We start from the raw sequence: 26,066 nt of genomic DNA on the forward strand, positions 1-26,066 counted from the left end.
AAAACAAGCCTCAACATCGACCTGTTTCAACACTCCCAGTTTTCACATCCAACCTCCCTTCTCCCACCCCCACATTAAAAGTTCTGCTAAATCATTGCCTTTCTGCTGGTGTCTTCCCCTCTAAGGCTTCCTTCGGTCTCTTCTATATTTATATTATATGTATTGATTTATGTGTACGCTCTCTTTCCCGTTAAAATGTGTTTTAGAAAAATGGACAATTTTGATAACCTTAAAAATGTACAATCAAAACCAATGCAACTAAAATTAGAAAAAAGGTAAGAAATTAGAGAGGGGGAATCTTTGGAGTAAGTTACACTGATAAAGGTCTCATTTCTAAGACTATAGAGAATTGAATCAAATTTATGAAAATTATAGAAATAAGAGTTATTCTTCACTTAACCCAAAATGCCTAGCCCTTACTACTCTTCTGCCTTGGAACCAATACACAGTATTGATTCTAAGATGGAAGGTAAAGTTTTTTTTAAAAAAGCTCTGAGGTATCACCTCATACTCATAGATTGGCTAAATTTTCTCCTTTTTTTTTTAAACCCTTAACTTCTGTGTATTGGCTCCTTGGTGGAAGAGAGGTAAGGGTGGGCAATGGGGGTCAAGTGACTTGCCCAGGGTCACCCAGCTGGGAAGTGTCTGAGGCCAGCTTTGAACCCAGGACCTCCCGTCTCTACGCCTGACTCTCCATCCACTGAGCTACCCAGCTGCCCCAGATTGGTTAAACTGACAGAAAATGAAAATGACAAATGCTGGAAGGTCTATGGAAAAAAGGTACTTTAATATATCCTTAGTGGAGCTGTGAACAAGTCCAGACATGAAAAGCATTTTGGAACCTTGCTCCAAAATCTATTCAACTGTGTATATACTTTGACCCAGAAATCTGGGTCCCAAGAGATTAAAGAAGGATGAAAAGGACTCACATGCACAAAAATAATTATAATAGCTTTTTTGTGGTGGCAAAGATTGAAACCTGAGGAAGTTCTCATCAATTGGAGAATGGCTGAACAAGTTATAGCATATGAATTTAATGGAATACTAATTGCTGTAAGAAATCAAGAACAGGGTGGTTTCAGAGAAACCTGGAAAAATGGGTGTGAACTGATGCAAAGTGAAATGAGTAGAGCCTAAAGAACAATTTCTAGAATAATGATACTATTTAAAAATTTTTAATGTTATAATAAAATGTTAACAATTAAGGGATTTTGTTTCTCTTGCCCTCTCAATGAAGGAGGGAGGAAAGGGGGAGAGAATTCAGAAAGATGAAATAAAATTCATGTTAAAAAGAGAATGTAAGCTCCTTGTGGAAGGGACTATTTTGACTTATTTTTTAGCAGACACCTAGCTCAGTGCCTAGAATATAAGTCCTTCATGCTTGTTGCCTGATGATTAATTGAGGCTAGCTTGAGACAAGGGGAGATGGTACTATCTGTGCCAATGGAAGAACTCACCAATGTCATTGGCGAAGGACTATCAACATTTTAAATGTCAAATTCATTTATCACACTGTGTATAATGCTGGCTGGTTAGAGTGCCCTCATCTGTCAGTCAATCAGCAAGCATTTACTACTCATCCACTATGTACCAAGCATTGTATTAGGCACAGGAGAAATAATGACAAAGAATGAACCAACGTCTCCTCACGAGGAGCCAGCATTCAAATGGGAGAGACATAAAAATCTGTGGAGTATAAACCTCATCACAAGGCTTCTTCCATATTGTGTAACGTTAGTTGAGGTTTCTCAAAGGCTAGATCACATATTTTTACTACAGCATTGATACAATCCATGATGACAACTATTTCTTTTTTCCTTAGTGCTTGCTATTAGGTCTGAGCATTATCTGTCCTTCTCCTCTAAATCACATTTGTGTGCCCACAGCCTGACTGAGGTCTGCATCTCCACTGATATTATCTACAGTTGATGCCCAACAAGAGAAGGCAGATTTACATTCTCCAGAAGCCTTCTGAGTTTGGGAGATTTTAATCAGCTAATTGCTCCTTGATGCCCATTCTGATAGAGCCAGATTCTTGGCAGGGAGCAGAAATGCCCGGCAAAACATCCTTTTGTCATCATCCAGAGTGGCTTCAACAATAAATAACATAAAATGTTTCAATCAGAGCCAGCCAAAAAAGAAAGAGAGGGAAGGAGGGAAGGAGGGAAGGAAGGAAGGAAGGAAGGAAGGAAGGAAGGAAGGAAGGAAGGAAGGAAGGAAGGAAAAGAAAGAAAAGAAAGTGTAAGGATGGAACATACGTCAACTCTCCAGGCAGGGCTGCTATCGCCAAGGATCCAATAGTTAGGATTTGAACATCAACAATCTCAGGGTGCCAGAGGTGAGGTTTCGACATCTTAAGGATAAAAAAAGGAATAACGGTTTTGCTTTTTATCCTGTTCGATGAATAATTTTCTTTTCCCTCCAGTAACTTTCTCAATAGTGGATCTTGCATTGGGTTCAGTCATGAAGACTTGGTTCACATTCTACTTCTGGAACACATTAGCTATGGGATGGCCCTCCTCCTTCCCCAGGTAAGTCACCTGTAAAGGTGGGGATAGACTGTGCTGATTGGTTGTCCCATTCCCACTTCCTGATAGCTTTATCAGCTGAAGACACTTGTCTATTGAACAAATATCAATCGATCAAAGGCATTAAGTGACACCACACCACGTTATACCCTGTGGGTCTTCCACAAAAGCCAGTGTGGAACTCAGCAAAATTCAAGTCTGCCAGAGCAGACAAGAGAGCCAAGCCCCCGGGGGGGGGGGGAATTTGGGGGGAGGGAGAGAAAGTTTTGTTTCTGTCTCTCCTCCTTGAGCAGAGGGGGACATTGTGAGCTCTACAGAATCAGAGGGTTTGGGCTTCTCCCCAGCATCCTAACAAGATCAGACTAGGAATAGCTGGTTGGAGCATCACTGAGTCTGTAAGGACAAATATCTCATTTGATCCAAACAACAACCCTGGGAAGTAAGCAATATTTTTCTCTCCATTTTACAGAAGAGGGAATTGAGGCATTCTGAAGGTAAGTGACTGAAACAAAGTCACATAAGTGCCTGAGGTGAGATAGAGATATAAAATTCTTGATGTGATCACATAGCAAAACAAAACCACATGTTTTAATAGATATTTATCACAGATCCCATTAAAATCCATAAGCGAATGAGAGCAGACGGGTGTTTCCAGTACCTGGCCCGTACTGAGGAGAATGGGCTTTGGTTTATGACAGTCCTTCGTCTCATTGGACGGCTCTCCCAGGATCTGGTCACGAATCGTGTCCCAAAAAGGGTCTCCTTCAGTTGCACCTGTGAGAAGCCAGACCCTACATGAGACGCCTTGAGTATCTCCCCTCTTGTGTCTGATCAAGTCACCACTTTTCAAATGGTTTGTTGGCTCATCCCAAGTAGTTTGGGCTCTGATCATGCTACTCCTTGAGCTTAAAGAAGAAGGAAAAATACAATGGCTCCCCTTTCTCTACTGAGTAATGATTGTAGCAAATTGAGTCTGGTATTCATTCATTCATTCATTCATTCAATCAAGCAGTCAGGCAGTCCATGAGTATTTTTGGAGCAGCCGATTGTGCCAGGGATTGTGCTGGGGATACAAAGACACAACAGGAAATGGCTCCTTCCTCCTTCATCATCTACTTTCTCTTCATTGGAAACATTTTATTCCCTCCAGATTCAACGGGAAAGACTTTCTGGAGGTCAGCGAGAATGGAGGCAAGAGTTGTCTCTTCTGAATGTATTCCTGCTCCATCTCGAATGCCTGTGCTCACCTGTCCTTCTGAAATCAGAACTGGAAGTGGACGGCACTTTTCCTATTACAGAATCCCCAAATTCCTGATGAAAGGAAACAGGTTCAGGACCCGTCTGTACTCTATTTTTGTTGTTGAGTCTTTTTTCAATCATATCCGACTCTTGGTGACCATTTGGGATTTTCTTGGCAAAGATAATGGAGCATCCTTTTTACAAATGGAAACTGAGGCAAGCAGGGTTAAGTGACTTGCACAGGATGACTCAGAAGTAAGTGACTGGGGCCAGATTTGACCTCAGGAAGATGAGTCTTCCTGATTCCATATCCAGTGCTTTAACCACTGTACCACCTGCCTGCTATCTGAACTATCTTTTGTTTGTGGTTATTTCATATTTATGGTTTATGGCTATATTATTTTTAGTATATGTCTTACTAATATGGATTCTAGACGACAGATAAATGAGTTTAAAATCATGTTATTTCAGAGTTGAAAGGAATCTGGGAGATCATGGAATCTATTCTCCTAAATTTACAGGTGAGGAAGGTGAGGTCGGAGGAATTACTATTGGGGTTGAGGATTGTCCATCCTTTTCCCCTCAGGCCACAAAGCCAGGCAAAGCTGGAAGAGTCCAGATCTCTTTACTCCCAGGCTAGGTCCCACCCTCCATCCCATCCCTCCCCATGGGTGCCTCTCAGATGTCTGCTGTCCGACATGCCCAAGTTCTACACTTGCCCCTAACTCTAGCCATCCTCGAGCAGGAACTTAAATGACTTTTGACTCTGGGCCAGTGAAGAAGGCTATATTTAGAGCCAGAGGACCCGGCTTACACTCTGGTTCTTCAGTTTCTACCAATGTGTCTCAACATCAGCCTCGACACTCTCTAGACCTCTGCTGCCCCTCTCTGTAAAAATGGGGGTAGGATTGGTCGGGTGATCTCCCGAGCCCCAGCCAGCTCTGAATCTTCTGAACCAATCAAGGAGCCACAAAAGCTGAAGAAGAGGAGCAAAACCCAAGCAGTAGCATCCTTGCAGTACATACTCAACCAACCCTTTCTGGTCCCCTGATCCGGTCAACCTCACCTTGTGTAAAGTTGAGGATGCCAACGCCATCTATGGTGCCGGCTGCAAAGCTGTAGCCAAGGGCAGGTTTACACGTCTTTGCCTAAAGGAGTGGTTTTCACCAAACAAGAAAGAAAAGTTCAGCTGCGTAAATAATTCCACTTATTCAGTGAAATAGGTATTTGTTAAGCACCTACTATGTGCAAGACACTGTGTAGGGAACCAAGAGAAAAAAAGAAAAGGCCGCCCATGCCTTCAAGGAGATGTAAATAAACAAATATAGATCATTTAAGAGAGGGAAGACAGAGAGGGAAAACCAAGAACTGGGAGAATCAGGGAAGTCTACCCTGGCATGTGGCTTCGGAGGTGACCCGTGATGGAAGGCAGAAGCTCTAAGATGGAGAATAAAGAACATGGGAGGGAGCCTGTGCATAGGCTTATGGGCAGGAGATGGAATTTGGGGTAGAATAAATTGGCCAGTTTATCTGGAAAAGGGTGAAGGAAGAGGAGGAATGTGTTCTCCAATACATATAAATGCTTTAGTAAACTTGGGAGAGTAGGAGGGAGCCTCGCTGGAGCATGAGGGCTTTAATGTCAAACTGAGGATCTTGGTTTTCTACTAAAGGGAATGAGAAGCTGGGGATGATTCTGGAATGTGGAGGTGATGGGTTGGACTCAAGCCTTAGGAAAGCAATTGTGGATGATGTGGTAGAGAGGAGGGAGTCTAAGAGACAAGGAGACCAGCTCAGAGGCTCTTGCCCATTCCAGGGCCTGAACTAGGATGGTGATGGGCATCGTGCATCTGCTGCTCTGCCTGGTTTCAGCTTGATGGTGTAATGGAGACAGCACCAGGCCTGGAGGCAGGAAGACTCATTTTCCTGAGTTCAAATCTTGCCTCAGACACTTCCTAGTTGTGTAGCACTGGTTACTTCACCGTGTTTGCCTTGGTTTCCTTATCTGTAAAATGGACTGAAGGGGCATTTAGGTGCCTCAGTGGACAGAGAGTCAGGTCTAGATATGGAAAATCATGGGTTCAAATCTAGCCTCAGATACTTCTTACTTTTGTGACCATGGTCAAGTCACTTAACCTTTATTGCCTAGCCCTTACCGCTCTTCTACCTTGGGACCAATACATAGTATTGATTCCAAGATAGAAGCTGAGAGTTAAAAAAAAAAAAAAAGTAATGATCTGGAGAAGGAAATGGGAAACCACTTCAGTATCTTGCCCAAGAAAATCCCAAATGGGGTCCCAAAGAGTGGGGCACAACTGCATGAGAACTGGTTTCAGCTCTAGGGCACAAGATGACCCTCAGAGGACAAGCTCATCACCTCTAGCCTCACCATGCTGCTGACTCAAGTTATGTTAACCCTTGGGAGGACCAAACTCCTGACCTACCTTGATGGAGGGCAGAGTCTGGCCGCTCAGATCACCCCGCTTTGCATTCGCTGGTTTTGGCATTTGCCTAACTAGGCCCCTCCTGGTCACCCCCTCACTTTCCTGCTTCTTCTTGTGTGTGGCCTCCCCCAATCAGACTGGGAGCTCCTTGAAGGCAAGAACTGTCTTTCCTTTTGTCCATTTTATCCCCAGCATTTAGCACAGTGCCTGCCACAGAGTAGGAATAGGCATAAATGTTTATTGGATTGGAAGGGAGATGGACAAGACTGGTTGGTTATAGAGGATGAGAGAGAACAAAGAATGCTGTGGTTGTTCGGTCACTCCAGATATGTCTGACTCTGGGACCTATTTGGGGTTTTCTTGCCAAAGACACTGAAGTGGTTTGCCATTTCCTTCTCCAGTTCACTTTTCAGATGAGGAAACTAAGACAGATGGGGTGAAATGACTTGCTCAGGGTCACACGGCTAGTAAGTACCTGAGGTCAGATTCGAACTCAAGAAGATGAGTCTTTCTGATTCCAAGCCCAATACCCTATATCCACTGAGCCCCTCAGCTATCAACTTGAGTGACTGGAAGGATAGAAATACTTTCAGTGGAGACAATGTGGAGAAGAGGTGGGTTTAGAAGCAAAAACAGCAAGTCCTGTTTTGGATATGTTGAGTTTGAGATGTCGCTGATACCTCCAGGTAGGGCTATCTAGCTGGCAACTGAGAGCAGAGGCTAGAGGTCAGGGGTGAGAGTAAGAGAGAAAACAGATGGGAACGTAGAGAATAGCTCAATATGGAGAAGCACAGGTGGATAGTCTACAAATATGCATGTATGTGTGTGCGTGTGCATGTGCATATGCATGTGTGTAAACACCCAAATATATATTATCCCTGGACGGAGGCCTCACGTACACACACACACACACACACACACACACACACACACACACACACACACACGAGGCCTCCGTCCAGGGATGACAATGAGATCTGATGAGATGACCAAGAGAGAAGAGGGGAGGGATGGAGCCTCCGGGGCCACCCACGCTCAGCACGTAAGAGACACCTGAGGGGCCACCAAGCGGGCGCCTAACTAGCGGCACTCACCGTGTGTGTGGAATTGAGCTGAACGGTGACGTCCGTCATGTTGACCCACTGGTGAGCCGCAGACAAAGGGCCTGTGATCTCCTGGGAGGCCGCGGCATACAGTTCCTGAAATACATGTGTGTGAGGGCAGCAGATCCATTCAGGGGCATTCAGTAAACATGCACTGTGTGTGCTGGCTCTGAGTTTGCCCTGGGCCTACAAGGAAACGATCCTTCTCTTCCTGAAACTTCCATTTTACTTGGGGAAGTGCATGGGCGCTGATCAACAAATACGCAGCGCTTATAAAGCAGCATGAAGCAACTTCAAGGGGAAGAGGGTGTTGAAATGGCGGGACCAGGAAAGGTCTTGCATGGGAGGTGGTTGGTGCCTGAGCTGGGCTTTGAAGAAAGCAGGGACTTTTCAAGATGGCGGCCAGGAGGGAAAAGACTCTGGGCATGGGGGCTGAGCCAAGACTAAGAGTGAAAGAAGACTGAGGAAGTCATCCTCGGCAAGAAGCACAGGACCCCAAAGCTGGAAACCCAAGATGGTAGACCACATCCTCCTTGTCTGAGAGAAAGGCCATAGGAGAAAGAATGCTGGGCTAGAATTCAGGAGTTAACCTGAGTTTGAACATTGGCTTTGACACAAGCTATCAATGTTAAGTGACTTGCCCACGGTCCCACAGCTAGGAAGTGTCTGAGGCCAGATTTGAACCCAGGTCTTCCTGATTCTAGGCTTACCACTATCCATTGTGCTACCTGGCTGCCTTAATCCTACATTAAATTAATGGATAAAAAAGCATTCAGCATCATGTTAGACATTGGGGACACAAAAACAAAGGAGTCAGTCTCTGTAATATCTCAAGGAGCTTCCATTTCAATGGGGAGAGAAAGCATCTAAAGAGGAAAGGTGGCCCAGGAAGAGAGCTGTGATGTGGGGTGTCCCAGGGAGGGAGAGTGCAGCCATTTCTGAGCCTGGTGGGATTCCTGGCATTCCAGCACTAATTTGACGGCTGTTTGCAGAGCAGAAGGTGAGAGGCAGGAGGGGGCTGGGGAAGGGGAAGTCTGCTTGGGCCCTGTCTCTGCCGCCAAGTGGTCTCTGGTCCATTCCCCTCTCCCACAGCTTCTGGGCAGATCTGGAAAGTGCTGATTCTCTTATCGTGGCTGAGCTCTTAATTACCCTGCTGTGGGGAGTGAAGTCATTCAGGGGCCTGGGTCCCTGCTGAGCTGGCTGATAGGAAGTGTGTGGGAAGCCAGCGAGGTCCCGGCTTACCTTGGCTTTCTGATAAATGGTGTCTCCTATGATCCGGGTGCTGTCAAACATGTCCTTCCCGGGGCCTGTGGCCATGCACATTTTGGACTACCAGGAGAGCAAACAAAACCAGGGCTAGTTACAATATAAAGAATCTCTGAAGGCCGGCAATATTAGAGACTAGGAAAAGCCATCAGATGGCCCCACGGTCTCTGGAAACCCCCAGGGCTGTTTTCTGCCCCTAACAACTCCCATGTACCTCCCTCCCATCCCACAACCACTTTTCTCTTTCTTTGTCAGAGAACAATACTGAAACTGCCAGGTCACACAGCACTGGTAAGAGAGCATATTGCAAGGAGAGAGGTCCTTCTTCTCTCTGAGGCCACGGGACCTTTGAATTTGTTCTTTTCTAGTCTCTGTGTCTGGAATGGAACCTCTTCAACTTGGCGAGTTCCCAAAGGTCCAGAGGGCTCCTTGACATTCCAGTGTTCCCCAGTCAGCATCCAAAGGAGCTTGGGGAGTGACCTTCAGGCCCCCAGCCCAATAGTTACTGAGGGATCCAACAGAAATACCACCATGGTATGTAAATCTGATGGGACCGTTGCCATGTAGGAACTGAGCAAAATTGAGCCTACTCTGCCCAGAGACTGAGATTATGGAGGGGAGAGCATGTCCCCAAAGGGGTAGGGAGAAATGTGTGTATGTGGGTCCTTGTCATGCCTTTGAAGCCAATATCTCTTTATAAAAGCTCATTTATATTTAGTGGTTAAATGAAACCAGGGCATTAGTCACAGGCCATTGGGAGAACACAGCCAGTGAACCCTCAAGCTGATGGCAGTAGAGAAAAGATACCCATAAAACTCCTCAGGGTTCCCCATGAACCTGAGAGGCAACAGTCAGAGGCCCAGCAGTAGAAGAGGGAGCCAGAGTGTGCCTCACCTCATTAGGAAAAATGTTGTAATAATCCTAACTATTCTTGGGATTTGGGGATGAATGGAGTTAGGGAGCAGGAACCATTGAGTGTCCAGGACTCTAAAGCCTGGGTCTGGCTAGAATGAGACCCGTAAGGACTTCCAACAGCCAGAAGTAGAGGGCAATGTGCAAGTGCACAAGTTTATAAAAGGCTACACTCTTGCCTACATCCACCGTGCCTGAACGAAAGGGAGGTCTGGACAGTAATACCAAGGGAGACGCTGATTAAGCATTTCCCATCCTTTACTGGGGAGTCTATTCGGTATTACCAGAGAACTATGACTTATGCCTGGTGGTGGTGTTATTGTAGGCAGAAGGTAGAGAAGAATTTTCCAAAGAAATTTGAAAAACTCACTCGAACCTGGAATTGGGGAAGGCCAAGCAACAGCAGGAACCGCGGGAGAGAAGACAAAGGAAATGTGGAAGGAGTGAAATCAAACAAACAAACAAACACAAAAGAGATAAGTTCACCAAAGATTACAGAAGCCCAAATCTCCAGAGCAAAGAAGAAAATGAAAAATAGAGAATCCAGCCTCACAACTTTTCAAAGTGCATCTTAAAGAAGCATAAACATTCTTTGCTCAGAAATCCTTCTGGGCAGCCTTAGGTACAGAGGAAGATGAACTCAACATTCAAGGAGACTTTACAGGTGGTATCATTGAGGTAAATTAGTAGAGAAGTTGGGAAAAGCAAAGGAATGAGTTTTTAAATTCATTTCTTTTCGATAACCTCGAGTTAAAGTAGATGCAGCCAAAGAGAGGGAGGAGAAATAGAGAGATACATAGATACATAGATGGATGGTAACATATGGAGAGTTGGATGGAAAGATAAATAAGAGATCAATAGATGATTAATGGATATGTAATATATAAATGGATGGATAGCCAAATGATTGGTGATCAATTGATAAATAATAGATAAATGGATGGATAGATAGATTATAGATGGATAAAAAGATACAGGCAGAAAGACAGACAGAGAGACAGACAGATAGATAGATGAACAGAGAGATAGACAGAAAGATAGATCGATAGATCGATCGATCCTTGGGCAGAATCACAATCTACCTTCATGCTACATTTCATTGTTCTGTTCTATACAAATCTGTTAGTTGGGATTTGTTTATTATTTATTTACATTTTTAATTGCCAAAAGCTAATAAAGTAGTGGTGGGATCCATCATGCCTATGCATGAACAAAAGATTTAATTAAATGCAAAATGTTGGCCATATGGCAAATCAAAACAACTCTGAGGTATCACCTCACACCTAGCAGATTGGCTAAAATGAAAGAAGGGGAGAGTAATGAATGTTGGAGGGGATGTGGCAAAACTGGGACATTAATGCATTGCTGGTGGAGTTGTGAACTGATCCAACCATTCTGGCTGGCAATTTGGAATCATGCTCAAAGGGCTATAAAAGAATGCCTGCCCTTTGATCCAGCCATACCATTGTTGGGTTTGTACCCCAAAGAGATCATAGATAAACAGACTTGAATGAAAATATTTATAGCTGTGCTTTTAGTGATGGCAAAGAACTGGAAAAGGAGGGCATGTCCTTCAAATGGGGAATGGCTGAACAAATTGTGGTATATGCTGGTGATGGAATACTATTGTGCTAAAAGGAATAATAAACTGGAGGGGTTCCAGATGAATTGGAAAGACCTCCAGGAACTGATGCAGAGCAAAAGGAGCAGAGCCAGAAGAACATTGTACACAGAGACTGATACACTGTGGTAAAATCAAATGCAAAATGGACTTCTGTACCAGCAGCAATGCAATGACACAGGACAATTCTGAGGGATTTATGGAAAAGATGCTGCCCACATTCAGAGGAAGAACTGCAGGAGAGGAAACACAGAAGAAAAACAACTGCTTGAACACATGGGTTGAGGCGGACATGATTGGGGATGTAGACTTGAAACTACCATATCAATGCAACTATCAACAATTTGGAAATAGGTCTTGATCAATGACACATGTTAAAACCAGTGGAAATGTGCATCGGCCATGGGTGGGGGGAGTGCGGGGAGTGAAGGGGAAAGTAGGAGCATAAATCATGTAACCATGTTAAAAATGAATATTAATAAATGTTTAAAAAAATGTTGGCCATATGAAAAAATAGGAATAATAACCACCATTGTCTGAGAGTGAAGTAGACCACCCATGGTGGCAGGTTCTCCTTCACTGGAGGTTTTTGGGCCAAGGCTGGGGAATCATTCATCAAGGTACCTGAGAAGGGATTCCTATTCAAATATCGGCTGGAACAGGTAGCCCACTGAGGTCCCTTCATATTTGGATATTCAGTGATTCTGTGAAAAGGTGAGCTATCATGTCTCCCCACCCCCACTTCTATGGGCCTTCATGTTTTCATGGTATAGGCATTCAATGAAATAGGAGAAAAAAATCTAATCTCACCCAGTGAATCACTGATGATTCATTTTGAGGACAAGCATATTCCAATAAGAAGTACACTAGACACTGGGGTGCTCTGCTTGTCATTCCACGATGGCCACCCAAACTGCAGACTACAAATGAAATGAATATCTGAGCACTGATGGGCTGTGCCGTGTCCACTACTTACCCCACCAATTGGACAAGAGCTGTTGAAGTTATCACATGACTCCCCAGTGTTGATGCAGTGAGGACCAAGGGTATTGGATGACACGTCCCCAAGATTCGATGAGGCGAAAGCAGCCACAAATGGTCCCTGGCAGAAGAGAAATCCCATTCCTTTTTTACGATTCCTTTTTTCCCATATAAGGAGCATTAACAATGCAAACAGCAGGTTCTTTCAGTTGCCTCTCTCCAAATCACTTACAAAAACAATAAAAGGACGAGGTGGTGAAGTGTTCTGGATACAGTCAAGTGTATGGAAATTCTCAGAGAGCAGGAAGTGTGAACACTCCCAGTCAGAATGTGGCTAATCTGTGTCATTTCCAAGTGGAAGACTTTTTATCTAAGGAGTCAGACAGAAATCTCCTGACACTGAAGACTAACAGCATGGGTAAATGCAAGATGAGTGGATGAACAGATAGATGGAGAGATGGATGGATGGATGGATGGATGGATGGATGGATGGATGAATGAACAAATGAAAAAGTTAAGTATTTACTATGTGGCAAACACTGAGCTGAACTCTGGAAAGAGAGAAAGAGCAAATGAATCAGCCCTGTGCTTAGTGATTTTTTCCAGGAGTTCAGACACTACTTGCACGCATGCACACACACACACACAAATTCACAGTCAACATCTGTGCTCCATTAGTCCCAGTGGGATGAGGAATGTTTCAGTTGATGAGATTTTTTTTCCCCTTCTGTCCCCTATTTGAGGGAGAAAGATGCTAACCATGAAAAAAGTGCACATGTAATAGAATTAGCAGACTTGGGTGATCTTAGAATCATCAGTTCAGAGTGGGTGGTGAAGCAGTGGAGTGCAATGTAAAGAGTGGAGAATTTAAAGGGTTTTTCATCTGAATTCAAATGCTGACTCTGCTTACAGATTACTTAAACAGCTTTGGGCACGCTCCTTGCCACTCTAATTAATTAACTCCTCCTAATGAAGGGTCAGACCAAATGGCCTCTGTGATCCCTTCTAGCTCTAAAGCTATGGTCCTGTGATCTTAGACTGATTTTGCTAAAGTGATGGTGATAGTGATGAGGACAATGATGACAACAGCCAGTATCTGGAGAGGCAATCCCTGGAGTTGCTAGTGCTGTGAACCTGGAGTGAGGCAGATCTCCAATTAGGGATTGGTCCCAGGGTGAAAAGAAAAAGGATTTCATTGGGAACCCAGCTTGGAACCAAGATATATCCCAAAGATTCAACTAGCAGAAGGTCCTGCCCCTCCAGTTTCTTATCCCATGAGTCCAAAGGGCTATTATTCATACTCATGCTTTCATTCTCTTGAGAGTCCTTTATCCTGCTGAGTCCCTTCCCTTCAGCCATGGGAGCCAAAAACTGGTGCTAATAGAGCTAGAGAAGTGCTGCTCCCTCTCCCACATAGGTGAAGGTTATTATGAGGAGAAGCGACTGTTTCCACTGCCAAGTTGAGGGAAATGTGGTGATTGGACCCATCCCTGCAATTGATATTCCAAACCATTGTTGGTTCTCACGCTGGCTAGACGCCCAGTATTGTTTGTACAGATCCATCATGCTATGCTTCGAGTATTCTCTACCCTCAACTAGCTGTGTGGCCTTTGGCAAGTTACCTACCCTCTCTGGGGTCAGGTTTCTTCACTTGTAAAATGAAAGACTTGGAGAAGGTGGTCTTTAAGACTCCTTCCAGCTCTTTAAGATGCTTATGTTTTAATATGCTGGCTTTATTCTACTGCCTCTAGCTTTTGTGGGAAGCTAATTATTAGGTATGTCATTGTTTCTATGGGAAAATTCATGCTGATAGCCAAATAAACAACTTAGAAGTTGTATTCTAGAATAACCTGCTTATTAATCCATGGAGGCCCGCATGGGTATTGAATTACCCCCTCACAAAATCCAAGTGGAAAGCTGAAAACCATTAAGAGCCGTCCATTTGGGAGTCAGAGCCGCTACGTTGGAATTCTTTATCATCCTTTTTCTTAGGGGAGCGATTGAATTGTTGACAACACATGCCATCTACAGATGGTCATAGGATAATTGACTGCGGAACTGGCAAGGACCTTGGAAGTCCATCGAACCCAAATCTATCATTTTACAGAGCAAGAAAATGTCACGCTCTCTGAGATCTTCTTCTGGGGATATTAATTCAGTCTTCTGAACCCTGTATGAAGAACAAGGATAATTCGAGTGATGTGGGCCAGTCACAATCCCTCCGGGCTTCAGTTTCCTCTGCTGTAAAAGGAGGATGTTGAACTAAAGGACCTCTAAGGCATCTCCCATGAACCTATGATTTGATAAATCTAAATGGATCCCTGAAAGTAGAAAGAAAATTAGAAGGAGCCTCACCTGTCCTGGCAAGTATCCTTTGTTCTTTTCTTGTTCAAACATGTAAGAGGCATAGCCAACATTGTCACTATTGACCAAGTGGTTGGTGTTGTTCATGCTTACTGGATGGATGGCAAACCAGCTGTGAAGAGCAAGAGGCCAGTGGTGAGCTATGGGCTCCAGAGTGGTCACTGTGCCAAGAGAGGTGGCAGCTGGACCTCCTCCCACCTCAGCAAGGACATAGAGAAGAAAGGGTCAACGTTTCAACATGGTGGCCACCACCACGGTGCCTTCACATTGTCACGTTCTCTTCATTAAGCACAATGTTTCTGAGAGAGTTTCATAAGAGGATATGCTGAGATTACAAAACCGCCTTTCTCATGAACGTTTGCTCATTATTAAAATGTTACGGAACAAACCCGGCCTCAGCCACTTCCAGCTGTGTGACCCTGGGCAAGTCACTTGACCCCCATTGCCCACCCTTACCACTCTTCCACCTATGAGAAAATACACCGAAGTACAAGGGTTTAAAAAAAATGTTATGGAAGCATGTGAGTTATCACTCTTGTTGTGATCAAAAGCATTGATTGTGTCTAATTCCACAGGGCACAGGGCCAAGGGCTAGCTGCAGAAAGGCACAGACCATTCCCTCCAAGGCATACACATATGCAAACTGTACAGAAAGCTGAATAAAATCAATGGGGAGAGAGAAAGAGAGACAGAGAGAGAGAGAGAGAAAGAGAGACAGACAGACAGACAGACAGACAGACAGACAGACAGACAGAGACAGAGAGATATCATAGGTATTCATATTTTAGGGGTGAAGGGCAGGAGCTTTACCCTGCTCTCCTGCCTTTGTAAGCACAGTGAATGTAACCTAACTTTTCCTTTCACAATCAAGGCTTTGAGGACAGCTAGGAGGCTCAGTGGATTGAAAGCCAGGTCTAGAGATAAGAGGTCCTGGGTTCAAATTTGGTCTCCCATACTTTCTACCTGGGTGACCCTGGACAAGTCACTTAACCCCCATTGCCTAGCCCTTACCACTCTTCTGCCTTGGAACCAATACACAGTACTGACTCTAAGACAGAAGAAGGGGTTTAAAAAACAGTCAAGATTGTTATGAGAGAAACCTCCAGATCTCTGTTCAGAAGATGAGTTACTATTATTCAGTACTGAGAAAATAAAAAGGGTAGGGTGTGGGGCTGGCCATAAACCATGCCTTGGATTCACACGATCAAAGAATTTCAGAATTGAAATGGTGCTCAGTGACCCTCCAACCCTTACATGAATGATAATCTACTTTCTAACATTCCCAATAAGCAGCTGCCCAATCTGTGCTTGAAGACTTCTAAGGAGGAACCCACTAACTCCTAGAGCAGCCCATGACTCTTTGGTGTAGAATCCACAGTTAGGAATTTTCCTTACATCAAACCTTGGCTTTTGTCTTTGTAGTTTCTACCTGGTTTTCCTAAGTCTGCCCTCTGGTGATAGTAAAGGAAGGAGAAAGGAGTGGGGAAAGGGGAGAAAAGAAGAAGGAGGGAGGGAAGGAAGGAAGGAAGGAAGGAAGGAAGGAAGGAAGGAAGGAAGGAAGGAAGGAAGGAAGGAAGGAAGGAAGGAAGGAAAAGGAAGGGAAGGAGGGAGGGAGGGAAGACTTATTAAGCACTTATTATAGGTCAAGCACTATGTTAATTACTAAGGATACGAATAGAAAACATTAGTCCGTACTCTCAAAAAACATACTCCTTAAAATGACACACATGAGCCATAGCACAGATAAAGAGGCCCAGAAATCCTAAGGATGCTTCAGCAGGGCAGATGGCAAGCCCCAAAGATGTAGAAGAATCAGCCTAAACATTCTGACATTGAATAGGCTTTCAGTTTCTTGAAGACAGATGTCCTGTCTCTTGTCTCTTCTGTTTTATGCTAAAATTCCTAGTTCCTTCCAAAAGTCTTCTCATGGCATGNTCTCTAAATATATATATATATATATATGCATATATATATATATATATATCCCTCTGTCTCTGCCTCTGTCTCTGTCCCTTTCTCTCTCTGTCTCTCTCTCTCTCTGTCTCTCTCTCTCTCTGTCTCTCTCTCTCTCTCTCTCACACACACACACACATGCACACATACCCCATGTCCTCATTCAATGAAGCAAAACAGAAATGAGGAGAGCCTCTGCTTTGAGCTCAGGACAAGGGATTTTCTTGGTAAGTCGCCCCTCTGATACTTCCTAACCCCCCAGTTCTCAGAATCTAAGTTCCTCGATCAATATTTTATGCAATACCTAAATTTGGAAAATCATTTACACTTCTCTGCTGCAAAATGGGGGCAGCACTGTTCCCCAAATTAAATAAGAAATAGTACGTGGCATTTGAATGTCTCTCCTGTCTCTTGTGTTGCTTGGTATTCACAGAGCAAACCTGTGGCAACCCCAGAAACCCCTAATGAGGAATCATGTCATAGGAACAGGCTCATAGCGGACTGGAGAAAAAGGCGTTGTGATTCATGTGTCGCACGAACAATTTGAACAAACAACGTCACCGAGTCAGAAAACATTCATCCAATTAAAAAGAAAATCAAGGTTTAGGTGGGAGATGAAAATGGAGCATTGTTGATTTAGAGCCAGACAGGCTCTGAAAGGTCATGGAATCCAATCCTTTCATTTTGCAGATAAGGAAACTGAGACCTAGTGAGACAAAGTGAATTCTCCTAGGTCACCTGGGTCGAAAAAGTTGTAGTCAGAATTTGAATCCAGGTCCTTTGATTCTAAACCCAGCAGTCTTTCCACTATATCAAGCCATTTAGTTTAATCCTCCCATTTTACAGAGAAAGAAACTGAGATCCAGAGAGAATAAGTGATTTGCCCAGGGCCACTCATGGAGTAAGTTTAGAGGGGGGATTTGATCCCAGGTCCTCTGATTTCTGGTCCACTACTTCTACCCCAAGGCGTACTGCTTCCTATCAAGGACCTACCAGCTTAAGAGCAGGCTGTCCACCAAAAACAAAATCTTGAAACACCAGAACAGTGAACCAGCGTCCGAGGCAAGAACTGAAGCCAGGTGAGAGCTCTGAGGGACCTGAGGAAGTCACTTCATTTCCCTCTTTGCATTTCTCTCAGTTGCAGAAGAGGTGCCATCCGCACCAAAGGCTAGATGTTGCACCCCCAAAACTCTCCTACAGGGCTCAGATAACTGAAGTGGAAAAGGAGCAAGAAGAGAGAGGCAGCCTCCAGGCAGCCCAGCGAAGGAAAAGGGAATCTGGACCATCCTGGCCTTTCTTGGTATCCCCAGGGTTTAGCCTAGTCCTTGGCCCATGGTAAGTCCTTAATAAATGGTTGCTGATTGGCTGATGGATTCATTTGGACTGAACTGCAGTTCCAGGCCCAGCTCTCACACCAGGGCACTCTGTGCAATGAGCCTGATCAGGTCTTTGAATCTCTCTCAGCCTCATTTTCCTTGTCTGTAAAAGGCAGGCATCGGGCTCTGGGGTTCTTTCCAGGTACATTTTCAGTCCTTTCCCCTCCCAGGAGCCATCCTGGATGATACTGGAATGTCCTTCTGATTCTAAAATTGGACATTTCTTCCACTCTACAAACTATGAGTGGCCCAGTGGATAGAGCCCTGGGCTTGGAATCAAGAGCACCCATCTTTGTGAGTTCAAATCTGGCCTCGGACACTTACTAGCTGGGCGTCTCTGGGCAAGTCACTTTGCCCTGTTTGCCTCAGTTTCCTGGAGAAGAAAATGGCAAACCATTCCAATGTCTGTCAAGGAAACCCCCAACAGAGTCATAAAAGATTTAATACGACTGAATAACAGAAAAATAAACTGCCATTGAAGTAGCATCTCTGAAACCCATTAAATTGTGACCTGCTGGAGGGCAAGGATGGTTTTTTTCTCTTTCTGTATCCCTTAGTGCCTGGCACATAGTAGGTGCTTCATAAATGTTTATTAACTCTAAAGCAGAGAAAGAGAGATGTGAGACTGGCCATCAGAAACTGGCTGAATGAAGTGATGAGCCCCAAGCTTCCAGGAGGAACAATCCTCAGCTGCCTGTGATGGGAGTCAGAGAGTGCAGAAGAGTCTCCGTTCAGGGAAGGGCCATGAGTGGGGCTGGCCATGGCCTCTGTCCTGTGGGGGTTAACCCATTCACAGGCTGTTTGCCATTTTCTCCTCCAGCTTGTTTTCCAGATGACAAAACTGAGGCAAACAGGGTGAAGCAACTCGGACCAGAAGGCTTACAGAGAGGAGGCTTAATTTTTTTTAGGTTTGGATTAATGTTGCATCATTAGCTTTGTCGAACATGATGCCGCCATCATCCTAATTATCCCAATGACTAGTCAACAAATTAGAGGCTCGAGTCTATTTGCCAACTTGTGGGATCTGGAAGTGGGCAAAGACCATTCCATTTTTGAATATATTCCTTAAGTTTGGGGAATGCCTAGTGCTCGAGAGGCCATTATTTCATTCGTTCTCCGCTTTATTCTGCCCAAATGGTCAGCTTCCTTGTCTGTTCATCTTTCAGCATTGCTATCTGCTCAGGCTAAAGACAACAGAACTATTAGAATCCACAGCAGTCCAGTCCTGAGAGGAAGACATTGAAAATCGCTAAGCTCAGAGCTTCCTCGCTCAACATTTCTGGGGAAGACGGCAATGGCATGTGGCGGGGAGCCGGCAGAAATCCAAGCTCCCTCCTCAATTTCTTTCTATTCTTTTAAACCCTCGCCTTCCATCTTAGCATCAATACTGTATGTTGGTTCCAAGGGAGAAGAGCAGTAAGGGCTAAGCAATGGGGGTTCAGTGACTTGCCCACCGCTAGGAAGTGTCTGAGGCCAGATTTGAACCCAGCCCCTCCTGTCTCTAGGTTTGGCTCTCAATTGACTGAACTACTTCCTCATCATTTTCCAACTCTTATTACCCTCTGATCCTTTTCCAGAGAAAGTCTAGTAGCTCTAGTGTTGCTCCAAGAGATGGAAAAATCTGGGCTCAAACCCACCTCTGATACTTGTTAAGTGTGCAACTCTGGGTAGCTTGATTCACATCTGAGCCTCAGTTTCCTTATCTGTAAAATGGGGATAATTATACCTGCATGACTTAGCTCCTAGGGTTAATGAAAGGGCTAAAAAGAACCTATAGACCCTCTAGTCCAGGGATGGCACCCCTTTTAGAGACCACATGCAATGCCTGGCCCCAGCACCCCAGATTGTGTGCCATATCCCGCATCCCCCAGAAACCCAGTGCCGCATCCCCCCCTTGCCCCAGATAGGAGAGGGAGAGAAGGAGGGGAGTGGCTTGAGCGTTTTGCTCAGGGGAGGGAATAAGCACTTCCACTGGGCTGCTGGGCAGAGGCATGTGGAGAGGAGGTGGGGAGGGGGAAAGGGAGCGGCTCTGCCTGAGTCCCTCTGCCTTTCTAGAAACTAACTGGTGTACGTGCCGTCTTCGGCACACATGCCATAGGTTCGCCATCAAGACTCTACAAGGAATCTTAATTCGGGGTCCATGGACCCCCCGAAAGGAGTCATGGAAAGTACTTGAACCATGGCCTGGCCTTAGATGGGGGGAAATTCCAACTTCAATCTCATTACCCCTAACTGAAATTTGGCATTCCCTTCAATTACTTTAAAGCATAATTCTGAGGAGGGATCCAGAGGCTTCACTAGATTGTCATGGAGGTCAGCCTGCTGCCATTTACTTATTTACTGTGTGCCATAAACTATGCTAAGTGCTGAAGATATTTTAAAAAAGGAAAAAAGGAAAAAATAGTCCCTGCCTTCAAGGAGTGCTCATCCTAACAGGCCAGACAACATGTAAATCACTATGTATATAGAGGATAAATTGGGGGTCATTGCAGAGGTTAAGGCACTCACATTAAGAAATCCTGGGGGGAGAGGGGCAGCTAGGTAGCTCTGTGGACAGAGAACAGGTCTAGAGACCAGAAGTCCTGGGTTCCAATCTGGCCTCAGACACAGCCTTCAAGAACCCACCTCTGTGCTCCTCAGGTAGGACTTCAATGAACAATAGCCTTGAAATAAACTGGACCCAATAGTGCAAGAAACTGAATTTTCTAAGCTTGGCCCCAAACCTGATCCAAACACTAGGAAAGAATGATTTCTTGCTCTCTCTTTCTCCTCAGCCCTCTTTCCTTTCGAGGTGACGTTTGAATGGAGAAAAACAGCCCATCCCTCCATTATTGTTCCAACACCTGCTCAGCCTGTACCCTGAAGCTCCAAAAGGAAAAAACAATCCAGAGACTAATAGAGGCCATGTTCTACCAGTCCCTGGAGCAGGAAGTAGGAAGCAACCAACACCCAGAGCTGACAGCATGAGAAATGTCCATTGCTCTTGCAGTCTCCTGAGAAAAATTTCTGCCTTGCCTCAAGAGACAGAGATAATGGAATAGAAATTCAACCCCCCTCTCTCTGCCACTCCAATCAGGGAAACAAGTCTTCAACTCTTGGCCCAGAATAAAGAACCCCAGGGAGGAGCTTCACTCAGCAGATAAAGCCAACCTTTCTCCCTGGCTCCTTCAAACTGGATTGAGAATAGAGTTGAAGGGGGACCCCAGGGTCAAGCCCAAGCTCTGCTGATTAACCAGCTTTGTGGCCTCGGGGGAAGCTCATCACCTGTCTGGGCCTCAGTTTACCTGACTGTAAAATGAAGGTTGCACCTAGACCTCCCATCTCCAGACATAGCTCTTTATCCACTGAGCCACCTAACTGGCCCCAATGGAATGATTTTTAAGATAAAATAAAATCTAAATGGGTTCAAAAAGTAAAAAATAAAATGGAAGTAAGCAATAAATAAATCTACCTCGTCTAGGCTAAGGCAGTGTGTGCTAGCCCTGGAGTAGCTGAATTACCGAGCAACAAAGGGCTCTGTTTTGTGCTCCCGGAACAGCGCTAAATAGATCCAAAGAATGATCTTGATGGAGCCATGAGAGACAATAGCAGGAGCCTATTATTCAGAGTACCACGTGCTGGGCAATAGAAAGAAGGGAAAGCAATCACCAGGGCTTGGGAGCAGGCGGGAAAGCCGGGCTCACCCCAGCCGACCCTGGAGCCTCCCTCCACATTCCTCATAGAGTGTATAAAATGGAGGGAAGAACATCTGGTGGCTCTTTGGGCCTCTTTAGCAGCTCATCAACGAGCCCAAGATGAACAGAAGAGCTTAGCGCGACACGGTCTCAGCCATCGAACAAAGGGCTCAAAGACGCTGGTTAACGCGTTGGGGGGATGCCCTGCCCAAGGACCCAAGGCAAGGAAGTCACTTCCTCTCTCTGTGCCTCAGTTTACACATTGGTAAAATGAAGGAATGATCTTGTACTATCGACCCCTCGGAATTGTACAGAAGATGAAACGAAATAAAGTATGTGAAAGTTCTTTATATCTACGAAGTACTCCATGGGGTCGAGGAAGGAGCACGGAGCCCTGCGTGACACAGAATAACCCTAATGACTGCCACGGGCACAGTGCTTGATGGTTTGCCCATTGTTTAACTCAGATGTTCCCCTCTAAAGCATGGATGCTGCCAGAAGTCGAGATGACACAGATGACTACAAATAGAAAACCCCACTTGGCTCTCCGGGGTTCAAGGAAGCTAAAGAAAAAGGAGCCATTTTTGTTTGTCTTCTTATATAGGGTGGGTCTCCCAACCTTCACCCAACTGGGAATCCAGCAGTTACTCTGGACCAGCCCTGCCACTGACTGGCCCCAGAAGCTTGGACAGGACATACGTTTCCCCATATATCTTATTTCCCAGCCAGCTGCAGCCATTTAGGGCTTCTTTGACTTTACCATCATGCCTCTTTGGGCCACTATCACGCCCACCATCCTTGTCCCTCTGCCCTTTCAGCTTTCTTTTAGGCATTGTCTTTTCCCATTAGATTATAAGCTCCTGGAGGGAAGGGATTATTTTTTGTTTAATTTGGCATGCAGTTGGATGGTGAAGCCATAGAGACAGCCTTTCAGTTGCTGTTCACTCCTCTTCGGTTGTGTCTAACTCCTCGTGGCCCCATGTGGGGTTTTCTTAGCACAGATCCTGGAGTGGTTTGCCATTTCCTTCTCCAGTTCGTTTTACAGTTGAGGAAACTGAGGCAAATAGCTAGTTAAGTGTCTGAGGCCAGATTTGAACTCAGGAAGATGAGTCTTCCTGACCCCAGGCCTGGAACTCTATCGACTACTCCAGCTCACACCTCTGGTCTTTCAGTAGATATAGCTGGTAGCTAGTAATAATCATTGCTAACAAAGCCACAGCTCCTTAAGGTTGGCAAAGCTTTTCCTATCCACGTATCACCTCACTTGACCAGATGCTGAACTAATGCTGCCAATGGACAATGAGCCAGGCCCAGAATGCAGGAAGAGGAGGAAGAGAGAGGGCGGATGATCCGTGGGATTCTAATGCCACCAAGCCCCCTTGGAGCTAGGGCTCATATTTGCACAGCAATATTCTTTTTTTTTAAACCCTTAACTTCGGTGTATTGGCTCCTACGTGGAAGAGTGGTCAGGGTGGGCCATGGGGGTCCAGTGACTTGCCCAGGGTCACCCAGCTGGGAAGTGTCTGAGGCCGGATTTGAACCTAGGACCTCCCGTCTCTAGGCCTGACTCTCCATCCACTGAGCTACCCAGCTGCCCCCCACAGCACTATTCTTCAAATGAGGCACATAGGTGCTTCATAAACACTTGTTCTTTCATTCAGGAAAAGCTTTTTTCTTTCTACCCAAATATGTATGCATTTCTTATACCAGAAAGCAAACACTAAGTGACCAAATATGTCTTCCTTTTTTGCTGTGGGAAAACTTCAAGAACCCAACTGGGTGTCCAGCTGGTCTATGAGAGAAGCCTGGGTCAGGATCCCAAGAGCAAGTAGATATCTGTGTCCTTTCGAGGGCATCTCTTCGGGGGGAAGGGGAGGTGTTTCTGTCTTATGTTCCTTGAACATAAAAATATTGAAAGGAAGGTGGGGTGACAATATGAAGGGAGGGAAGAAGAAAGAAAATGGGAGGAAGGGGAAAGAGAGGAAAAGAGGATGGGGAAAGCTAGCACATCAAAGAAGAGAAGAGGAGACCGAAGAAGAGAAGGGAGAAGAGGGGAAAGGAGAGGGAGGGGAAGGAAGGAAGGGGGAAGGAAAGAAAAGGAAAGGAGAGGGAGGGGAGGAGAGAAAAAAAGAGAATAAATACAGCTTAAATTTTTCATTTTGATCTCAATGATCCACTAGTTTGGCTAGATTCCTAGGCACCAAGAGACCATCTCACACTTTTCATCTTGCAAAGAAGGAGGATCTTTCCAACATAATTATGCCTGATTTTTTAAAATGGTACCTGAGCAATCCCAGATCTTCTCCATTGATATCCACCATCTTCAGGAGCAGCATTTCCTTATCCGTGTTGCCAGAATACCTAGTGAGCAAAACAGAGCAGATGGTCAGTTCATTCCATCCCCCTTTCGGAGATGAGTGGCCCAGCGTTGGATTTCTCCTGCCTGAAAGGACTGAGTATTGTGTGTTGACAGTTGAGATTCTGAAGATCTCATGGTAGGAGTTGTAGCGGCGGCGTATAGGACGAAGGCCCCCAGCCTGCACAGGGACCCCATTTCTTGGTGTCAGAGCTACACCTGGTGACTGGTGGGTCCATGCTCTAAAGCACCAGCTTTTGTGAAAATAGACAGAAAGATACACAAATAGATGTAGATATTGATATATAAAATGGCCTTTGAGCCCCACAATAACCTTGTAAGATCTACCTAGAATCATCATTGCCCCATTTTGAAGAAAAACGAACTTGGTAGTCTACAAGGTAGTCCAGAAGAGGCTTCCGATCCTGCCCCATCCAGGAGAGCAGAGTGTACCCAAATGAGCATCTTGCTATTGTCCTGTCAGTCGCCACCTCCGCCTGCCCTGGAAACACTCGTCACCCCAGTACTACCGCTGCTGCTGGAAAGGGCATGACAAGGAATGCCCAAAGGCTCCACTCTCCATCCCTTTGATCACCTAGAAAATTCCCTTCTCTGGCCACCACTCCTACCCTCGCCTTGTGTAACCCTCTCAAAGAGCAAGTCCTCACCGCCGCAGAGCGCGCTAAGCAGCACCCGAGCATCCTAGCGGCAATATTGCCCCGTGATCAGCTGTGAAAACTTGGCTGCTCTCAGCAAGGCAGTGATCTGGAGCAATCCTGAAGGACTCAGGACCGGGGAGGTTCTCCACCTCCACAGAAAGATCTGCTGGACTCATCTTTCACATCAGCGTATCTACGGTTTTATGGAGGGGGTTGGGGTTATGGATGACTTTGTTTCCATGACAATAAAAATGAATTTTTTTAAAAAAGATCATGTTTTATAGCAAAACCAAAAAAAGAGCAAGTCCTTGAGGATAAGGACTATCTCCCGTTTGTCTTTGTCTCCTTTGTACCTAGCTCAGAGCCTGGCACATGGCGTATGTGGCCAGTAAATGCTCCATAATCAATTGGACTCTAGATTAAGGGACCTGCCCATCAGGGGCAAAGGTAGTAGGTGTCAGAGATGGGATTTGAACCCACCAAGGTCTTCCAGACTCCAGGCCCAGGAGGGTAACCACTAGAAGCCAATCTTCTGAAGTTTTATTAAGACAAAGAATCCCATTTGACAATTTGCCACCCCTGGGGAAATGGCCTCCTTGATTTCTTAGCATTTCCATTTTGTCCTTAGGGTACAAGGACGCGTTTCCCTGCACGATGGCAGACGGAGCTGTTTTTTCCATATTTTTTTCTCTATGATTTATGTCCATGTACCAAATTTATTGACCAAAATTTTAATTATAGGATATGCCCATCAGAAGACATTTCTCCAGTGACATTTGTGTTGAGAAAATAGGTTGACCTACAAATCAGGCTTAAAGCTTGTCTTCAAACCCTTTTAGAGTATTCCAGACCTGATTCATCTGTCAACTCTTGGGAAACTGGTATAAGACATTCGGGAAATGCCAAGGAGTCATTCTGTGGCAAAACCCGTCACCTCCCTGGCTCATTACCCTCTTCCAAATTAGAATAAAAGAATTCTCTTCCTGTACTCCAGGCAATTGGGAGCCTGACCTCTTTCCACACTGTATGTATTCACACTTTCTTCCTCCTCCTGTTCTCCCATTACTGGCCTTTCTGAATGTCTAGGCAGTGGGGCAGCTGGGTAGCTCAGTGGATTGAGAGTCAGGCCTAGAGACGGGAGGTCCTAGGTTCAAATCTAGCCTCAGACACTTCCCAGCTGTGTGACCCTGGGCAAGTCACTTGACCTCCATTGCCCCCATTACCCACCCTTACCACTCTTACAGGTAGGAGCCAAAACACAGAAGTTAAGGGTTAAAAAAAATGAATATCTAGAGAAAAGGATTGTGGATTTGTGTATGCGTGTGTGTGTGTGTGTGTGTGTGTGTGTGTGTCTTAAACATCCATGCATGCTTCCTCGTTCACTCTTCTTTTTAAACTCTTATCTTCTGTCTTTGAATCAATAAGTTTTGGTTCTAAGGCAGACGTAAGTGGCTTGCTCAGGGTCTCATAGCTAGGTTGTGTTTAGGCCAGATTTGAACCCAGAACTTCCTCTCTATCCACTGAGTCCCCCAGATACCCCCTCATTCACTCTTTATTCTGGTTTTCTCAAATGAGTATTGTAACATGGAAAAT

The 26,066-nt window shown here is 45.2% G+C and overlaps 1 protein-coding gene across 1 annotated transcript in view; it reads right to left on the minus strand.

The window, feature by feature from the left end:
* The window catches only part of ASAH2 (N-acylsphingosine amidohydrolase 2), a 50,322-nt gene that overhangs the window by 12,580 nt on the left and 11,676 nt on the right, over nt 1-26,066 (minus strand). The window contains exons 6-13 of the mRNA XM_044660334.1: nt 23,742-23,819; nt 14,447-14,567; nt 12,087-12,212; nt 8,554-8,640; nt 7,303-7,407; nt 4,834-4,915; nt 3,187-3,302; nt 2,259-2,353 (exon numbers count right to left, since the gene is read on the minus strand). Coding sequence (XP_044516269.1) covers nt 2,259-2,353; nt 3,187-3,302; nt 4,834-4,915; nt 7,303-7,407; nt 8,554-8,640; nt 12,087-12,212; nt 14,447-14,567; nt 23,742-23,819 — 810 coding nt within the window. The remainder of the gene's footprint in view (nt 1-2,258; nt 2,354-3,186; nt 3,303-4,833; nt 4,916-7,302; nt 7,408-8,553; nt 8,641-12,086; nt 12,213-14,446; nt 14,568-23,741; nt 23,820-26,066) is intronic.

The sequence above is a fragment of the Gracilinanus agilis genome, chromosome 2 (assembly GCF_016433145.1).
Source record: "Gracilinanus agilis isolate LMUSP501 chromosome 2, AgileGrace, whole genome shotgun sequence".
Taxonomy (NCBI): Eukaryota; Metazoa; Chordata; class Mammalia; order Didelphimorphia; family Didelphidae; genus Gracilinanus; species Gracilinanus agilis.